The following is a 19,803-nucleotide window of genomic DNA, read 5'->3' on the forward strand; positions in this document are numbered from 1 at the left end:
CAAAACTGGATTATAGATGGCAGACAGTTGGTGTCGTAAGCCACCGTCTCTGTTCAAGGATGGCTGTTCGCAGCGGACATAGATGGCTTCTTTCACTCCTCTTTCAAACCATCTGTTTTCTCTGTCCAAAAGTAGTTAAAGGTGCAATGTCTTCAAGCAACTTAAAGAAGTCCAGATGCTTTTCTTCCCAAGCTCCTTAGATTTCCTCTAGTGGCCACTTGAGGTTGGTTCAAAAAGCAAGTCAATCGCCATAGACCCCCCCTTTAAAAATGCCCAATTTTAGAACACTAAGAGGCATATTTGAAACCTTGTATGGTCTCTATAGGTTTCTCCCTTCATAAAAACTCTGACTGGTTTTCAGTCCAGATGAACAGAATCAACTTTTGAAGATTTACTTACCTGGATGATTGAGAATGCATTAAGACGTCTGACTGGGTCTTTCCTTATAAATCATTTGTTTGAATACTAGTGAGGCTTAAAATTAGGAACATGGCCATTTTGATTGACAAGTGTGCTTACACATGAATACTGTAGCTGTCATAGCCAAAAACTGTTCTTTAGTAAGCATTTTTTAGTAAACTATCTGGCTAATATGGCTTTCTGTGTTGTGCAGACTATCCAAGACAATCCATTTGTGGTTCACTTTTGTTGAGTGAAATAAAGTACTTTTTATCTGCACCAGTTAGCAGGTATCTGTCTGTGCACAGTATGCATATAGTTTATTTATGCAGCTTGCTTACCAAGTAAATTGTAGCACTCCAACATTTTTTCCAAATGTGGTCACTTCTTTTTCTTCAAAAAACAACATGGTTGTGGCCAAAATGCTACCAGTGAGGCTTCAAAATAGGTGATTTCATGCTGGCTAGAAATTTACAAAAATCGACCAAGTTTTAAGAAGTTTTATAATATGAAGAAAAATAGGCCTGTCCCGATCTGATGTGCATGCTTATTTTGCACATCAAAGTGGCAGTGGTATGTTTACCCCACTATTAATAATGACACAAATACAATACCTTGTCTTTAAAGCTTGTGTCAGAGCCAAAACTTTCATAAGACTTTGTCCAACCAGGGAGACTGCAGAATAAGATGAAGGAAAGCCAAGACTTTCATCTTAGATAAGATGGAAAAACATAACCCCACTCAAATGGTGGCAGTGTCATTGCAGGACTGGCACATCGGCCATCACTGAATTACTAATAAGGCCGTGTCTGAATCAGACACCAACACTATCAGAGGAGAAGAGGATCAAAGCACCATGTAAGCTTCAGGGATTTAAAGGGTCTAAGGCATAAAATGTCTCAACTGAGAACACCCCCCCCCACCCCCCACCCCCCAAAAAAAGGTAACAGAAAATAACAGCAGAGATTAAACCTCTTTAGTTTGAGCAGTCTTGGTCTCGCTGATACAGTTTGTAAATCATCACTGTTATGCACAAGATGCAGCTGGTTAGACTAAGATATTAACAGACTTTGTTGAGCAGTAAATTGATGATCATTAGTGGTGTAATTACCATACTGGATGCAAAACAATTCATCTACACAGAAGCGTCAAGCTGGCAGGCTTTCTTACTGCCAATATCACAATAATGGTGCAATCTATAAGGAACCTTACTACCAAGACCTCTTGTTACATCCCAGCTCTCAACATAGTAACTTACAGTGCATCAATATTTCAGAACGGCATTACTTCAGGTCTGGTGGCAGAGGTAGGAAATGCCAAAGCACAAGCCCCATGGGCAAACAATTGAGTTCAGGACACAGTCAAGCATTAATCTCACTTCTAGGAGTGGAAAAATGCACTGTGGCCCACAAAAACAATCTATGTTTAGTTGTCAAACCTGCCCATAAAGGTTACAACGGTGGATTTCTAATGCTTAATGCATTCAGTATTTTTGCTTTCTTTTAAATGGAAAAGCTCCAATACCATTTCTATTTTCCGCTACAGTGATGTTTTATTAAGTCAATCACATGCATCATGGTCAAAATAACTATTTAGAAATATTCATATGGCAGCTAGTTTGATTAGCCAGAAGAAAGCTGTCTGGTTAGAAAAGCTAGTCTAGTCTCTGTTTACTTTTAGTCTCTTTTAGAAGAGCTTTTAGCTATGTTTCGTCTCGACAAACTGATAAAGGAACTCATCAAATCAGCAGCAACCTCATCTGTCTGCTGTGTGGTGCTGAGCAGGGACAATGGATTTATCAGCAACTCCCACTAAAGACCACTGCCTAACATAGCTCAAAATCGAACTATAATTGAAGGAGCCTCTGTCCCTGTGCCAGTTCTTCACTCTTCACTATCAACCTCATCCTCACACTTGATCTGTATGTTACTGTGCGTGAGCTTTCACATATTTGGTGGTTTTCAGTTGCTGTCCACACAGGGAGATGTCATCAAGTTTCTGACACCTTTCTAACAGCACATCAGTGACTAGCTCTTGGTTATCATAAACTGTGTGCAAACATATTGCCACCAAACGTAACATTTCTTTTTGGGATGGCATCTTTAATAACTATAAACTAACTTGTCTTTTAGTTGTATGGCTGTGGTTCAGGTGACAGATAAGGTTGTGTACTAATTGGAAGATAATGGTTTAATCCCTGGCTCCCTGAGTCTGGGTCAAACTACCCTTGGGCAATATACTGAACCCTGATACATGATGCATTTATCCAAGCAAATGAGGGCATATAAAAAGTGCTTAGGTTAATGAGGCTTGGAGTAAAAAAGTGCTTTAATTGCTGAAATGGAGTAGAACAGCACTGCAGAAAAACAGTCGATGGATCTTAGTATTTTAATAAAGCAACCAACTACAGAGAAATTAAGAGTTAAGAATGCCTGGTTTGGCTAGCAGTAGTCCTCTCTGTTCCTCAGGCAGATCAGTTTTCTTTGTTACTCCAAGAGACAAGCTGCAAGCCGCAGATGGTGTGTTCAGCACAGGCATATTTAAAATAGTCTGCATGATAAAGGTTGATAAAAGTAAGATAAATGCACAAAAACAAAGAAATGAAAGATCTAAAAAGATCCAAAGTTGAAAAGAAAGCTGGGTTATACTCTCAGGGTTTAAAAAACTCACTTTAAAAAACAAAAACTTCCTTCAACATGACATTAAATCTTTTGTTTTAAAATAAGACTAATATTTGTCTTTTTTTTTTTTTTTTTATTTCTGGACTCTACTAGAGCAGTAGAATTCTAAATAATCTTTATCTATTTTATACAGAGTCTTGTTGCCAAGGCATCCTCTGAAACAAGTTTTATCTTGTCTGCCTATCAGACAACTTTCTTCTGATTTACTGCTCCTCAAAACCACAAGGTCTGAACAACAGATGGGGCTTCTATGCTCGCAGCCAGAGATTTAGATGACCATGTTAGGGATATCCCCTCTCATTATGATGGGAGCCAAGAGTAAAAAAAACTGTCAGAAATCAAGGAACCTCCTTATTTGAAACCCTGGCCATGTTTAATACGAGCATCCACTATTTAAATAGTGGATGAAAATAGTGGGGCCATTTTAACATCAAGAAAGGAATTAAGTATTAAATAGTATTTATAGATTCATCTCAGTATTGGATAAAAAAAAAATCATGTATCAGAATTATTTCTTTGCTTGTTTGCCTTTGGTGGCCTTTTCGATGTACCTGTTCTCACCAAGAGAGCATAAAGACCTCTTCTGTCATTTTCTCTCTTATATACATATCCAAGCGCTCTCTCTGTGATACATCATGTCCTTCTCCTCCCACTCATGCAGCAAACCAGTAAAGCATACTGTAAATTAATGAGCGCCAGCAAAGAAAAATATCAATCCTCCCACAGATAGTGACACCCACATATCATCAAAAGGAGAAGAAACTTCCCTTCCCCCGTCCTCCCCGCTGACATGTCTCAGTGAGGAAAGTGACAGGAGATGCATGTATGCAGGATTTTTACATGGCACTTAATAAGCTTCCCGCTACATGACACACACAAATATGCAGCACACATTCGCAGGGCATGCCCTAAGAGTGATGAAACGCATGCTGACACACGTGCACGTTCTGCACTCTCACATGTACTCACACGCCTTCCCTGATGATTAGAAACTGGGTCAAGGACAACTTTCTGTGAGGGCAAGGAGAAAAAGAAAATCTGTAATGACAGATGGGCTCAGGCTACAGCATAGAAAAGTGCCCGCAGTAAGAAGAGTATGTATGATTTATAATCCTAGGCACAGTCAGAGATGTGTAAATGAATTGTCACAAACTTGACCACTGTGAGGACAGAACACAGATAAGTTCTTCCACTGTGCATTTAAAGAACCTGGTCAAAATGTGCCTGATGGGAACAACTGCTGTTTGCAGCTGTGTTTGTGCTTCACTAAACAGAAGACTCTGTAGGTGAGCCTGGGGTGAGCTTGTTCTCTTGGCCTCAGTTAATGTTGTTTTCATGACTTAAGCACAAGGTGTCCTTAGGCAGGTTACAGCATTAGTGAGGGATCACTTCCAACTTGTCACTTTTCAATTATGCTACACCAAACCACTCTTTTTCCAAACCTAACAAGATAGTTTGTAGTGTCAAAACATAAAAAAGTCACCAAAGCCACAGGACACCTTGCACATAGCAGGAAGATACAGGCAGTACCTGCCCAGCATGAGGAGATAATAGTGAGCCTGAAGAACAAATATAACACTGCATTCTGCAGTGGAAAGTCAGAGACTGACATTATTTTCAGCTTCTACGGTGCCTCCAGGTTTGATTTGCTGCTTTTCAAAACCAGCAAATATTCACCAACAGACCTGTACTCGTTGCAATAATAGCTTAATTATACACCCAATTCCAAAAATTCATCCACCCATTCTCTTCTGCTTATCCAATTCAGGGTCATGGAATTGGATAAGCAGGTGCTGGTGGCGCTGGAGCCTATCCCAGTCTATCACATGTAGAGAGACAACCACTTGCACTCAAATTCACACCTATGGGCAATTTAGAATCATCAATTAACCTAACCCCACTAACTGCATGTCTCTGAAATGTGGGAGGAAGCCGGAGTACCCAGAGAGAACCCACACAAACACAGGGAGAACATGCAAACTCCATACAGAAAAAGCCCAGACAGATGTTGGAAGCAAACTCAGGACCTTCTTGCTATGATTCAACAGTGCTAACCACTGCACCACCATGCTGCCCTAATTCCAAAAATGCCATTTTCTAATCATCAGGGGAGATGTGTTAATAGAAGCACGATGCAATGATTTAAAAATCGAATTTTATTCACAATAAAATATCAAAAGTTTAAACTGAAGCATTTTACTAGTTCTCAAAAAAGTTGGGCCAGGGACGACAAAAGAGGGACAGAGAGGCAGTAATTCTCAAAAGTTGTCATTATCCTGGGTCTTTGACCCAGTGTTTGAGTGTTCCTTTGGATTTGTCATTTACTTCTTTGAAAGCATAAGTTAATTATGTTCTAGTGTCTGAACATATTATTTTCAGGTGCCGCTGAGTTTGTATTTATAGTTCTGGATTTCTGGTTCATGTCTGTCCTAGTCTCATCTCTGCATTTTGTTATTTCTTCAGTATGGTCACGTCTCCATATCTGTTTCTGTCCCAGTATCAAGCCCATGTGTCTTAGTTTGTTTCTCAGTGTGTGTTACTTCCTGCTTTACTTTGAGAATCTCCTGTCTCGTGTGTATTCTGTTCAGTTTTGCTTCCCTTGTCTCATTTGTCTGGATTAGTGTCAGCTGTGTTCCCACCTGTGGCCTCTTCCCTCGTTATCCTGCTTGTGTATATATTGTCTGCATTTCCTTCTGTCCTCCCTTGCAATATGGTATCCTTGTGTCAATGGTTTGAGTCTCCTAGTATTGTTTTTTGTATTATTTTGTACTTCAGTTTAATAAAACCACCTATTATTTTATTCCCTACATTCCGAGCACTGTGTTTGGGTCTTACCTGCACCAGGCATACCATCCCAAATTTTTGGGAACTGGGTTTGTATATAGTTTAGATAAATAGTTTCACAACCCAGCTCTTAACATAAAATGGAGACCAAAACTAGAAATTTAAAAAGCACGAGTCTCTAATTTAAATGACTAAATTGATTAAAATAAAATGTACAGATTGGAGCAGCAAGGAGATTATGATGGTGAGAGGTGGTGGTCCTCTCCAAACCAACCCAGGCACGCCTTCATCCACATCTTATTAACAGCTTTTAGCCAAACATAAAAATCGTTCATCCAAGCAACTTTAATTCCACAGCAATACAGCAGCTAAGTCTGAAGTAGGAAAGGACAAACACATACAGCTGCAGAGACTCCTTTATTTAGAGATGGTGGCTAAATTAATTTTGCATGCATTCCCGTCTGATGAGCACTCAACAGAGCAAGCCCTTTTCATTTGTTTGATAAATAACCAAAAGATATTCGTAGTCTGGTCAGTGCTTCACCTCCCAGTAGTTGCAGTAAATAGCTCCACAACGGTTTCTTTATTCATTGTTCTTCAGTGTACTTTTCTCAACCAATCAGTGCACTTTGAAGCAAAGCTCAGACCTTAGACCTCTCTCTCCAGCAAACAAAGTAATCATCCACTCAGTTCGGATCAAGAAAATGCACCACAGAACCGGGAACAAATACACAACCAGCTTCTGCTGTGTTACAGTCGCTCTCAAAGTTATTGTGATTCAGAACATCAAGCAGCACATCCTCCCATCTCCAAAATATCATCTCACCCTGCAATACTCTCAATAGCACTTATGACACCAGAGAGCTCGGCTAGCAATACAGCCGGCCCTGTTAACTCCACCCGCCCGCTAATAATACTCATCCTCGGAGGACCGAAGAGGAGAAAAGTGGAGTGGGGTGGAGTGGAGGTAAGAGCACCAGCCCTTACTGTTTGTCTGTGCTGGAGTTCCCTTCTCACTGCAGCTGGCTTCTGCTGCAGTAAGTGAGGAGAGAGGGAGGGTAAAGGTGAGCTGGTGGGAAGTAAGAGGTGGAGGTGTAAGGAAGACGTGCTGATGGTGTGTGTAAATACCCACTGTGTGCCAAAACACACCTATTCAGCAGTATTTTCTGCACAGACAGTAATCAGGTCTAACGTGCTCAGGTCCTCTTTTATGGAGGCTTCTTGTCTATTGTTTCATTAGAAGTGTTTGCTGAGCTGTGTGATCTAGGACAGGGCATGAGAGAGGCGATTAATAACTCTGAGCATGAAGGAGCTGTCTTTGGGGCCAACTGCAAAAACTGTGCCACTTCCGTAACAGGGAGGGGAGGAAGCAGTCGGAGCAGTAGCAAATAAGGACAGCGATCTGTTAGCTGGGTTGTGCACATGTGTTTGTGGATCCATCTGGAAATACACTGTATTAATGGAGTTTGTCCCTGTTCATACTTTTTTGTGTTTCTTTTTGTGTATCTGGTCTCTTTTTGGATGATAATCATGCTGCAAAGTGTTATTTTATGCCAGTTTAAAGATAATATCAATATTGTAACTGCGAAAATAAAAATAGTATGTGGCTTTTTCCGCCTAAAAGCAAGTGTAAATTGTTCTTTTAGGCATTAAATCTTGGTCAGTCCTACAAATTGAGAACCATCTCAAAATGTGTGATGGCCTCCGTCTTAGGTAATCTGTGGAGAGATGTGAATGACAACTCTGTCTCCCCAGATGTCCATGAACTACTCATGCCAACACCATAGTAATCTGATTTGGCACACCTGGTCTAGGATAAAAATCCTTCAGCTGAAATCTCAGCTTCATCTATGTGATCGTACACTCTGGTCTAGATTATGTTACTCCACAGTTGGCAGCCTCACCATACCACTGATGAACATACTTCACATTTCATTTGCTTTCTTGTTTATTTTCTTTTTTACTGGTTACAGTAAATGCTCATATTAGCCACCAACTCTCATGCCTTTCCATTTCTGGTTTGGCCTTAGAGCTGGGTCATGACTGACCGAAGCCAACTGCTGTACAATGGGATTAATAGGAGGTGGAATAGCTCCCCTAGCTCAACACAGCCATAATGCTTTCGGGGATGAGAACAGGATGTCTTCTGCTGCTGTTTATTCAGGGAGTTATGCTGGGGGGCAAAACTTGAGCTCCATATTTTTTGGCCAGTATTTGTTTATATTTTGGCCAACCATTTATGGCCAACCATTTAAGGATGCTAAATCATCTTTTAGTTTGTAATCCTTGTCTGCAATGTACCCCTTGTTGTGCAACAACCTTAATTGGATTATTTTGATAAAAACATAAAAATCACGCCATGTTCTGGAGCTTTTTTTATGATCTTTAAGGAAATTTGCGGGCCAGCATATACAAATGTAAATAACGATTTTTTTAACATTTGTATGTATGATCAGATTAGGATAAAAAGGATCATCCATTTCCTGATAATCTGATTAAATCTTTAACTAATATTAAAAAAAATTGTTTTGGAAGATTAAAATTATCTCCTTTTTACCACTAACCCCCCTGTACAGAGCTTTAATCACAGTTTAAGACTTTTAATTTAAAAAAATCTGCTTGATCCTCACCTTTTGAGAAGACGGTAGTTCTCGCAGTGACATCCAGGTCCAAGGATGGGCTGAACGGAAAGGCCCACAGCTGTGATAGTCGGTTGAAAAACATCAGGGGCAGCAGGAGGAGTAGGAAGGGCTTGACTGATCCCATGATTAACCTACAGACCTGGGTCCAAGCAGAGACTTGCTTGTGCTCACTGTTTATTGTATGCAAAAAATAAATAAATAAATAATGAAATAAATGTGCAAAGCGTGTATCTTCAGGCCCAGCAGCAACCAGGCGCAGACTCTTTGATTATCCTCCAGCTGAGAACACACTGAGTCTGTGCAGAGAAAGAGAAAAACAATGTGTATTACTAAAAGAGATGTGATCCTGAATACCAAACTAGATGCGGCTGTCAAAAGGTGGTGATGGATTTCACTCATTTATGAACAAAACAAACGTTTGCAGGACAAGGACTCCACCACCCAAGTGGATATGTTGCGCTGGACTAATTGAAAGATTAAAAGGATGTCAAAGTGCCAGAAATGTACTTGTTATGCGGCAAATCAACCCAGCTATTGACTGGCCCTTCTTTAGTGGGCAATAAAATAGTATTAAAATTAGAGATGGACCGATCCGATATTACGTATCGGTCCGATACTGACCTAAATTACTGGATCGGATATCGGAGAAAAATAAAAAATGTAATCCGATCCATTAAATATCACGAAAGCACCTCGCAAAACTTGCAACACGCCGTAACTCGCCTCAGAACGTTAGCAGTCGGAGCAGTATGCATCACGTGATAGAGCAGCTGTGGCATGCGGGACCTGTCGGTGGTCTGGATAGCATGTGGAGCTTCGCTAGCAACCTGGCATTTCATCTCCGACAAAGTTATCCCCGAGAGAAGTAAAGCAAGTGTGTAAGTCCATCTCTGAATGTTTGTAAAGCATTCCCACGTTAAGCTTAACAAGCGACTGCCTCTCGCTCTCCGGCTGCTACTTCAATCGTGAAACTGCTTAAATGATCAGCTGATCGGCTTTTCTGTCGCGAGTCCGTGTCTCTTGTTTGTTTTTGGCCCACTTTGCACCAGAAAGAGGAAACCAGCGGCTGAACAACAGCAGAACGTTTAAGCTTGATAAGCTGTTGTTAGAATTTATTTAAGATTTCTTTCTACACCAGGATCTTTTTCTACGTAGCTGACGCTGGTAACTGTGCAGGGGCGGATCTAGCAAAGTTTAGCCAGGGGGGCCGATAGGGCATTAACAGGGAAAAGGGGGCACAAAGACATACTTTTCTTTCTTATTCTCATTTAAAATGTCGAGCTTTTAATAAATAATTATCTGACACCCAAAGTTTTAATTTGATGTAAAATGAATAGAAGTCAATTACTGTATATAGTGACTATTAAGTCTAATATATACCCTAGTAAGCTATAGTACTTTTTACTTTGGGAAGGTACCATCTGTGCAGTCTGCAATTTTGTTGAAGAAAGATGTTGAATCTATTTAATATTTCTTGAAAAATAATTGATTTCTGTGCATTTTTTTTCACACTGCATCAAATTAAGGTTGATTACGTCGATTAAGCATCATGAGGTGGAGCGTGAGGGGTGGTTCCTTATTTTTTATTTATTTGTTTTTGTTGTTGCTGGGAGTTGGAACCCTATTAGTTAGGTTGCTTAATATTTACGCTAAGTACTCTTTAAAATACCAGAATAGGGAGGATGGTGTAGGTCTAAGTTTATTAGATTGATCAGTATTGCTGAACTATGAAATATTTTTTTTGTATACAGGTATAACAGAATAGCTTTAGTGTAGTTGTTGTTTTAAACTTGAGTATGAACTTGCAGACTTGCAAAATGCAGCAAGATATTTAAAAAACAGTTTTGTTGATTAAAAAACACTATATCGGATTCATATCGGTATCGGCAGATATCCAAATTTATGATATCGGTATCGGACATAAAAAAGTGGTATCGTGCCATCTCTAATTAAAATAAATCTCATTCCTGCGATGTCTGAAAAGTACATTTAAATCAGTGTGGTGCATTTACGAGTGTAGTATGGAAAGTAGAAAAATTATAATCACAAAATATTTTGCAGGATTTTACAACACAAAGATTATTTGGGTGGACAATCCAGGTACAGTAAGAGCTGCCCAACTATATTTGCCACTAATTTCAGGTATTTAAATGTATCTGTACAAGATAAATCACTTCAATCCCACATAATTCAGCTGGTTCTCCAGAAACGATCTTGTCCCGTGATCAGTCGGACTTCTAATCCTCCATTTTTACTGTTCTCAAGATCTGCTGTGGAGAATGGGATTCGTGTGCTGCTATGCTGTGCTCACTGAGGCTGCAGGGTAGAACAAGGACTATGATCACCATCATTACTCCAAGATTGTAGAGCTGCAGTGTGTCCAACTCCACAGAGAGACACTCTGCTTGGAATCCAATCCACTAGCTGAATATTGCTACATTTTTTGCACACACTACCTACGATAGATAAAATCTAATTCTGTAGCAAATACATGTGTGTTTGTGTGTGTGAGAGAGAGAGTAAATATATTTAATTACTTTATAGTTAAGGTGTAGATAGATGGTAATAGGAAACTACTAGGAGGTCATGAAACATGATGCCGAACCTGATGCCTACCAGGAACCACATGAATGATGTGTGATATTTCAAAACGTCATCAATGAACTTTAATGAAGAGGCGGCGTGCATAAACTTTCTCACTTGACAGCATGAGCACGAAATTACTTGCTGACATGCATCACTGCTCTCTGATTACAACCAATTAGCCAAAGAGAAGGACTAAGGTGCTGTTACGTAGCAGACCATTTAAAGAAAAGTTTGGAGAGTTAAATAATGCGCCTGCGTGATGTGATCTTGCAACACACATCTCTTAATTAGCTGGGTGCAGCATGATGGATAATCTAGAGATTAGGCCTTGTGCCATCAGCGCAATCTTCGCCTGGCTGCCCGTTCCCTGGCACTGTCACCGATCAAAGGGTCTACGCTGTGAATCACACTCTGCTGCGCAGTGACACTGGAGAATTCCCAGCTTTAATCTCCACGGCTGCCGCTGCTGCAAATCACTCCCAGCATGAAGCACAATGAGGTTGATGACCTTTCAGTTATAAGTTAGGGTGCTAATCCCTGGAACCAAACTGTAAAATGATAAAGCAGGAGATGAGATGGTGAAAAATTATGATGCATTTGTTTATCCAGATATGTGTACTCAGTATTGATGGTTTGGATTTAAGAAATAAAACTTAATGTCAAACAAACATCCCAAACACACCTACAAGATGTTAGGCTCAAGTGAGGAGCTCTACATATTTTCAAAGCTGTAGGCCTATGTTTTTTTTTATCAAGATTATGTTTTTAAGTAGGAGATAAATCATTAAACTGTAGTTTCATACCATATCTAATGATAGCAACTGAGCAAACCGATGTTGACTGGCCTCCAGGAAAACTTGGTACATAAATCTTAAATTAAAATTACTTTGTTTTCAAGGTTAAGAGAACACATGCTCAAATGGTGAGACCAGGAATATGTTCATCTGCATGAAATAGACTTCAGGTATGAAAATGAATTCTTTTAACACCTTTGTAATATCTCAGTTTAAAAAAGTGAAGACTGAACAATGCTGAAATGACTTTAAAAAAGCATTAAAACCATGTTGTAGTAATTGTTGCATCAAATTGCCACACATGATGCAGTAAACTCTTAGTCAAACAAAAACAAAAAATTTAAAGGCATAATTTTCATCTGTCACTATTTACTGTCCAGTGCTGATACCGCTAAAGTTTCGGTATCAGCACTTAAAACAGCCAATAATTTAAAATGTAAAAACTAAAGAAGAGATGCAAAGAAACACCCTTCAACCATGTTGTAAGTGTTGATGTTGCATAGTTTTTCAACCAGAGGGTTCTTTGCAACTTCCTGCTTGGCAACATGTGTTTGGAACTCCACAAGCACATGAACCTGCTGATCAGATCAGCTGATCTGAGCTGAGTGGAGCCAACGCTTTGCTGACATCACAACTGCAGCCTTCCAAAACCTCCTCTGGCATTAATGCAGCACAAAAACTGAATGCCAGAAGCTTCATGGCATGAGTAGCTCCTGTAGGTGTAATGCATAAGTGGCCTACTTTATTCTCCAAAGTCTATTTGCTTCTGATACTAGTCTTTGTATTTATCTATGGTTTCTGTCAACTGTTGCTGTGCTTCATACATTCTGTAAAAGGCAGTCTAAATCAGAAGTTGGCTTTATATGATGACAGCCGTAAGAGATTTTAGCACTGTGCTCTTAGAATTTGTCAAATTCACATCCTTGTTTGAAAAAAAAGAAGTAGAACCAAAACAAAAAGCTTTTTTCCCAGTCCACACTACTTCTTTTAAAATTGTCATTACCCAAAATGAATAACACTCCATTGAGAGATTATAGTCAAAATTTTTGCATTTTTAAACTTTTACACTCAGCTAATGCTGACATCATTTGTGACATTTGTTTTTATCAGTCTTCACAGCTCCCACTAGAAAACTTTTTCACGCACACCTTCGTGCTCACAAAAGCCTGTAAGCACACTTTGATGTACAAAATCGGCGCGGTTCCCCTTCGATATTGCAAGCGAGGGGAGAGCAACAGCGCAACATGTGTCTTGTTTGATAGCTGCTCCAAATGCTAAGAACCTCCAGAATCATGCTCTGACAAAACTGCAGATGAAGGCATAGTGAGAAGCTCTTTGTCCTGTTTTTGTCAACTGCTGTCCTCGTGTAACACACAGCAAACGCACCATTGTCTCAACACATCTGCATTGGCGTGTTTGTGTGTCCTGCCCACAATGGTGTTGACACCAATGTGTTCCCACTTATGAAAGCCTGATAACTCCAAGAGGGAAAGGTAAACACATCTGCCTTGGCAGTGACACGAGCAATGTGACATGAAGACAAGAGGAACTGCACAAAAGAGCAGGCGGCGACAAAAACACCTTGTACTCAGTTTATTGATCCAAAGAGCGGGACAGGTCTGATGGGAAATTTTAACCCAGTTTCTATAACCACAGGTCTCTTGCAGCTGGTGCCCATCAAAAAGATTAAGTCGTCACTCCAGAGTATGAAATATATAAAGAATGATGCAGCTGTTTTCCATTGAGACTAATATGCAAAACACCTAGCCTGACATTTCTGCAGATCAATAAAACAGGTGAGCTATTTTTGGTTTTCCTTTCAACTGATGCCACTTGAAATGCCAAACACACTCTCATTCCTTTGATAGCTGCAGTGATTTTAATGGGCTTATATATTATGTGCTATATGCTATATTTAAATATTATATTTATACTTTTTTTTTTTTTATCTCAAAGCATTGAGTGCCTGGCATACAGAGGAGCCATAAATGAGATTACTGAAGTTCACCCTGTGGTGTTCACTGTGATGTGGATACAAATATAAATAATTTGCCTCTGTTTACACTGCAAATATATAGAAGTAAGAACTTTTTATGTTCAGGTCATGCAATCACACTCACAAATAAGAATATGAAATTACTTCTTGAAGCTCTAAATAGAAAGTGATTTTAAACATCTAAAAATTACTTTTTTCTGGCTTGTACTACTTGATCTACCACTACATGGAGTTTGATAACAGATATTTCACAAGATGAAGCATTAGTTCAGGGCTTTCAAGATTTTAATGAAATAACACCAGTTTTAATGTGAACGGCAGATCAATTATCAGGGGGGGAAATCACATTTTGTCATACAGGGAAATTACCTTTCAACTAATAAAACTGTTTGATTTATTCTAACTTATTTCCAACCACTATCACAGAAAAAACACCTTGTTATGAAGCTTACAGCTTATGTACAGTATTTTCTGTTTATTTATATCAAGTTTAAGGTGTAAATTGAACTGCTTGGAAAATTTCAGTCTACTAAATATGAAAAGATTCCTTTAATATCCATTATAAAGACTTATCTTCTCTCTATACTTGTCATCTGTACCCACTGGAAATACTGGGAGAACAGGATGCCTCTGAAAATGATAGCTCTTACTACTATTGTAGAATAAGTAATGAATCACTTTACCCATTCTGAATTTTCCAACTCTGGAAAATCTGTCTTATCTTATCTTGCATCACAGCAGGAAAGAAAGTCGACCTGAGTAATCTACAGCTGATCTACTGGGATTTTCCCACACAACCATAACTAGGATTTACAGAGAATGGTCCAAAAATAGAAATAAAAGAAAGAGTGAGGGGCCATTCTCTGGGTGAAACTGGCCTTGTTGATACCAGAACTAAGATACCAGAGTTAAGAGGAGAATGGCCAGACTGTTTCAAGTTGATAGGATGACAACGGTAACTCAAAAATAACCACTTGTTACAATAAAATTACACAGAAGAACATCTCTGAATGCATAACCTGTTGAATCTTGACACAAACAGGCTACAACAGCAGAACACCAGATGCCATTCCTGTCAGCTAAGAACAGGAAACTGAGGCTACAAATTAAATGGATTCAACAAAATTAGACAATAGAAGACTGGAAAAATGTTGCCTGGTCAAATGAGTCTCAATATCTTCGGCATTAAATTGATGGTGGGGTCAGAGTTTGACGTACACACCATGAAAAGACTGATCAATCCTGCCTTGTATAAGCAGTTCAGGCTGTTGGTGGTGTAATTCTAGGTGCCTATGCGATATTTCATTTACAAAATTTGGGCCCTTAATATCAGCAAACACCACAGCCTACCTGAGTATTGTTGCTGACCATGTCCATCCCATTATGACAACAGTGCACCCATCTTCTAATGGATCCTCACAGCAGGATAAAGTGCTATGTCACAAAGTTCAAGCTGGTTTCTTGAGCAAGACAATGAGTCTAATTTACTGAAATGGCCTCCACAGTCACCAGCTCTCACCTTTGGAGTGTGGTGAAATGAAGGACTCGCTTCACGGATGCGCAGCCAAGAAATCTGCAGCAACTCTGTGATGCCGTCATATTAATATGAACCAAAGTCTCTGAGGAGTGTTGCCAGCTCACTGTGGAATGTGTGCCACAAAGAATTAAGGGGGTCCAACCCATTACTACCAAGGTGTGACTAATAAAGTGTCAGCTGAGTCCATATTGATACATTTATTGTGAAATTGTTGTACTGCATATAAGAAACATGACCAACTCATAAAGTATGCAGATTGATACAGACTGAACTACAGGAAATACAAAAAATTAAATGCTATCAGTTAACTGTATCTTCTTTTTTGTCTGTTTTTGTCTAATTTTATTCAGAAGTTTTCTCAAAATACATACAGGGTTGGAGGATGGGTCAGTAGCCCATCCCTCAACAAAAAAATCCATTTAGTAACTGTACAAAAGCATACAACAAAGATAGAATTATACAAATATTATTTAACATACTTGCATTATTGACATAACAATTTCATGGTTTGCATATCAGGGTTGTGTCAATACTAGTACAGTGCTACACCTCTAGTACTCTAGCCTACTTACTGTATAACACAGCCATATTATATGTTAGCACTCTGAAACAGTCCCTTGTGTCTAAGAAGTTTTATTACTCAGATTTGGCTACTAATATTTAGAGCGTGTACTTTTACCCACGTATGTAGGATTTCAATTTGTAATAGAATATGGAGTATTTTAGATATTGAGTATTTTTAATCACTCAAGAAATCTGGCTGCTTCTTACGCCAAAGCAACCTGCCATCTGTGAGATTATTTATGACTTAATAACGTATCTATAAAGCATGAATAAATGACAAAGATTACAAAGTAATCATTAATAAAAAGCCACTAGTTACAGCTTTTACAGCGAGACTCGGCGACAAGTGCCAAAAAGCTTATTTAAGGAATGTATTCAATGAATCTCTCAAGTTTAATGTGCTTTAGAAACCACTGCTCAGCTTTATGTCTACCCATTTAAATTGATGCTTCCTCCAACAGTAAAACACCGCAACGAGGCTTTACAAGATATTAAATCACAGCAGATGTTCTAATTTCAACTTGAAACAATAAGTGACTGTCCTCAATGTCCTCAGAAGCACGCGGTGACACTAAAACGCACCTAATATGCATTTATGCCATAGTTAACGTCCACAAATGTGGCTGTAATAACTTAATGAGTGTTAATGTAAACAGTCAATGAACGTGAGGACGTCTACCCATGTGCACCTGTCCGACCTGGACTGCAGCACTGAGAGCCGAAAACAGCACCGCACGCGGTTTGGTCACCTTCACCTGAGCAGCCTCTTTACATCAGCAAATAGAGAGCAAGGAAAAGTGGAAGAAACACGGAGAAGCAGTCCGGAATGAAACATAACAGCAGTGAGGACTCACCTGCTTGTTTTCCTGTAGCTCTGCTCCTAAATCCTTTGAACCGACCTCTCCGCGGTGAAACACAGAGCTTCTCTGCTGCTGCTGCTGCTGCTGCTGCAGTTACCCAATGCTCAAACACAACCGACTCTCCCTCCACCCCCCCGACACACAAACACACACACACACACACTGAGATCACAGGCTTTCCACAATTTCACCACCTCACATGTTCTTTTTGTTGTTTTGTTTGAGTTTCTATTAATTTTATTTTAAGAGTAAAGAAATTGTTTAGGAAGGATGTTTTTTCACCCATATCCAGATAATAAGCAGGTGTACGCTTTTTTGTGATTTTTACTCAATAGATTCGCCTTTTTGGATTCTTGAAAACGAAGGGTTTAAGCTCAGTGTTTGGCGTTTCTATTTAAAACAAACGTATAATAATGTTCTTTCTCAATAGAAGAATGGAAATGTGTCAGTTCCACATAGAAGTGTGATTGATTTTAATTTTCTTTAAGAATATTACTTAACTGTTTCGTAAATTCTCCTGGAAATGTTTCCAAACATTAGTAAGCCTTCCAGTGTGACACCCCACGCAGGCTGTAAATGTAAAGTCGAGTGGAGCCCATGTGATGTGTGAGCGACTCCTGCTGGACAAAAGCTAGAACGACAAAACTTTGGGCTTTGGTACAGTATTTCTTTACCTTGTTTAGGTTAGACGGGATAACTATAGCTGGTTCATCAAATCTAAGATAACCAGGCAACATTGCATTTCAATAGATATGTGATTTGATTACTGGACTGCTTCTTATATAGTTCTTTTCTACTCTGCATGAGTACTCAAAGCACTTTATACAGCGTGTCTCATACACCACGGATGTTCTGTATGCAGACTGAAGCAGCCAGGAACCCTGGAGCTTCACTTGCAATCTTTATAAATGACTGCATCTACTCTATTAAAGAATAAAGTGGTCTATAGCAAAAATGCAGTGATCCTGTTATCCAACCACAGTGTTTAACATTATCATTGACATGATACTTGACATACTTGCTGTGTAATTCCAAACGCCTGCTACCCAGTTTGGAGATAAAATTATATTTTTTATTGATTTTATATGGTGCACAGTGGTTGAATCTGATGATCCAAGTATCCAAATGGAGAGGCTGGAGCCTATCCCAGCTGTCAGGGTGAGAGTCAGCGTCCAGCCTGGACAGGTTGCCAGTCTGTGGAAGGCTAACACACAGACAACCATTCACACCCACTGTCAGTTTACAATCACCAATTATAACCCCAACAATGTATTTGGACTGTGGGAGGAAGCCATAGTACCAAAGAAAAAACCCCTAACAGACACAGGAAGAACATACAAATATCATGGTGAGCATTGGTGTCTTTTGGGAATTTGCTTTTAGAAGTGGTTATTAGTTCCTTATAGCATCCCCTTCCTTTCCTTAGTCTTAAGGGTTTATTCTTGTGTCTCCCAGGTTCATTCAGTGTCATCCTCATTGTGATGGCTGCATGCCAACACACAACTGAAATACTCAGGTAATATTTTTGTTTACCTTTCTTTTTGCATTGTACTGTAAAGCTTCAGTGTCCATAAATTAACTGAAAGGTTTAAACTGGGTAGTTTGTAATACATGACAGCAGCAGGCCATAGTGCAAGGAATAGCATAGAATCTGTTTTGTATTGTTTGTTATTGTACTATATGTTGTGTTAATTATTTTCTCTTCTTTTTGAGTTACCTGGCTGCTGCTCCAGTCCTTCCTGGTTTGAGTAAAGGAGAAGGCTAAGGGTGGAGCTGGTTTAAATGTAGAGGTCAATAAAATAGATTTCACCAGCTGTTGTGACCACACAAGGGGGGGAATGGGCTTTCTTCTTGTATTATGTTTAGCTATTGTCTCTGTGGTTTCCACCTTTGATGTATACCATGGTTCATTCACTTAATATATAACAGGAGTAGTCTCTCATTTGGGGAGGTCAGTTTGCTGAGTTATGGTGTTTTGTTAAGTGTTTTTAGTAGAATTTTGCTTTAGTTGGCCTCTTTTATGGGCCCACTTACTTCTTAAAATAGTTTGTTTCTGTCATTTAGAATTTTTGTAATAATTTTGCCTTTTGGGGGGCATAATAAAACCCATTTTGTGAAGGTTATACCTGTGCCTGTATGTTCTTGGTTGCCTGGTCCCTGATACCCATGTTTGTCCATGTCCTTGTCTCAGTATCGATGATTTCCTGTTTCATTTTGGTAATCTTTTGTCCTTCTTTGCTTCTGTGCCTGTTTGTATTCCCCTTTGTCTCATCTTCCCTGATTTGTTCTCTTCTGTGTTCCCTGGTGTCTCCGTCTCATGTGTGCTTGTTGTTTGTCTCCTTCTGTCCCCTGTCTAGTCCTTTTGTTCTCCTCTTAAGTTACCTTGGCCCCTTGTTCACTTCTGGCTTCGCTTTCTTCCCCTTGTGTTTTCCCCCAGTCAGTCATGTCTGTCGGTTGGTCTGTTCCTATGTCATGTTTCAACCCCCTCACCCATGAGGGGTGATGAATCACAAAGCATATTTTTCCTGAGCAATCTGAAATCTACGTGCAACACATACTGTAGAAGTGGTAGGCCTGCTGGCAAGTGGCACTGAAAGGAGGGAAAGGAGGATCTCTCTGAGGGAAACAGACAGATAGGAAGGCGACAACAACAGGTGTGCTGGACATTTAAGATGTAATCCTTATTTAAACATAATAATAACAATAATGTGTTTGTTTGTTTTTTAAGTGAAGAAGCTTTGACTGCTTCATTTCCAATTTAATATCAGATACTTTAAAGGTTTCTGTGAAATTATATATATTTTTTGTAATTACTTCTATTCTATTCTGTGCCCGTGTATTGATGTATGATATGTATAAATACTACATTTTAAAAAAAATCATGCCATCAAAACAGCTGCCATCAAAACAACTGCTTTTGGGCCAGGTTTATGTAACTCGTTGCAAGTTATACTGGAATC

The 19,803-nt window shown here is 39.4% G+C and overlaps 1 protein-coding gene across 1 annotated transcript in view; it reads right to left on the reverse strand.

Moving 5' to 3' along the window:
- The window catches only part of sema4gb (sema domain, immunoglobulin domain (Ig), transmembrane domain (TM) and short cytoplasmic domain, (semaphorin) 4Gb), a 56,435-nt gene extending 39,501 nt beyond the window's left edge, over nt 1-16,934 (reverse strand). Inside the window, exons 1-2 of the mRNA XM_026178181.2 lie at nt 16,838-16,934; nt 8,495-8,802 (exon numbers count right to left, since the gene is read on the reverse strand). Of these exons, the coding sequence (XP_026033966.2) occupies nt 8,495-8,630 (136 nt within the window). The 5' untranslated portion in view covers nt 8,631-8,802; nt 16,838-16,934. The remainder of the gene's footprint in view (nt 1-8,494; nt 8,803-16,837) is intronic.
- Nucleotides 16,935-19,803: the final 2,869 nt, after the last annotated feature.

This window comes from Astatotilapia calliptera, chromosome 8, assembly GCF_964374335.1.
Source record: "Astatotilapia calliptera chromosome 8, fAstCal68.1, whole genome shotgun sequence".
Classification (NCBI taxonomy): domain Eukaryota; kingdom Metazoa; phylum Chordata; class Actinopteri; order Cichliformes; family Cichlidae; genus Astatotilapia; species Astatotilapia calliptera.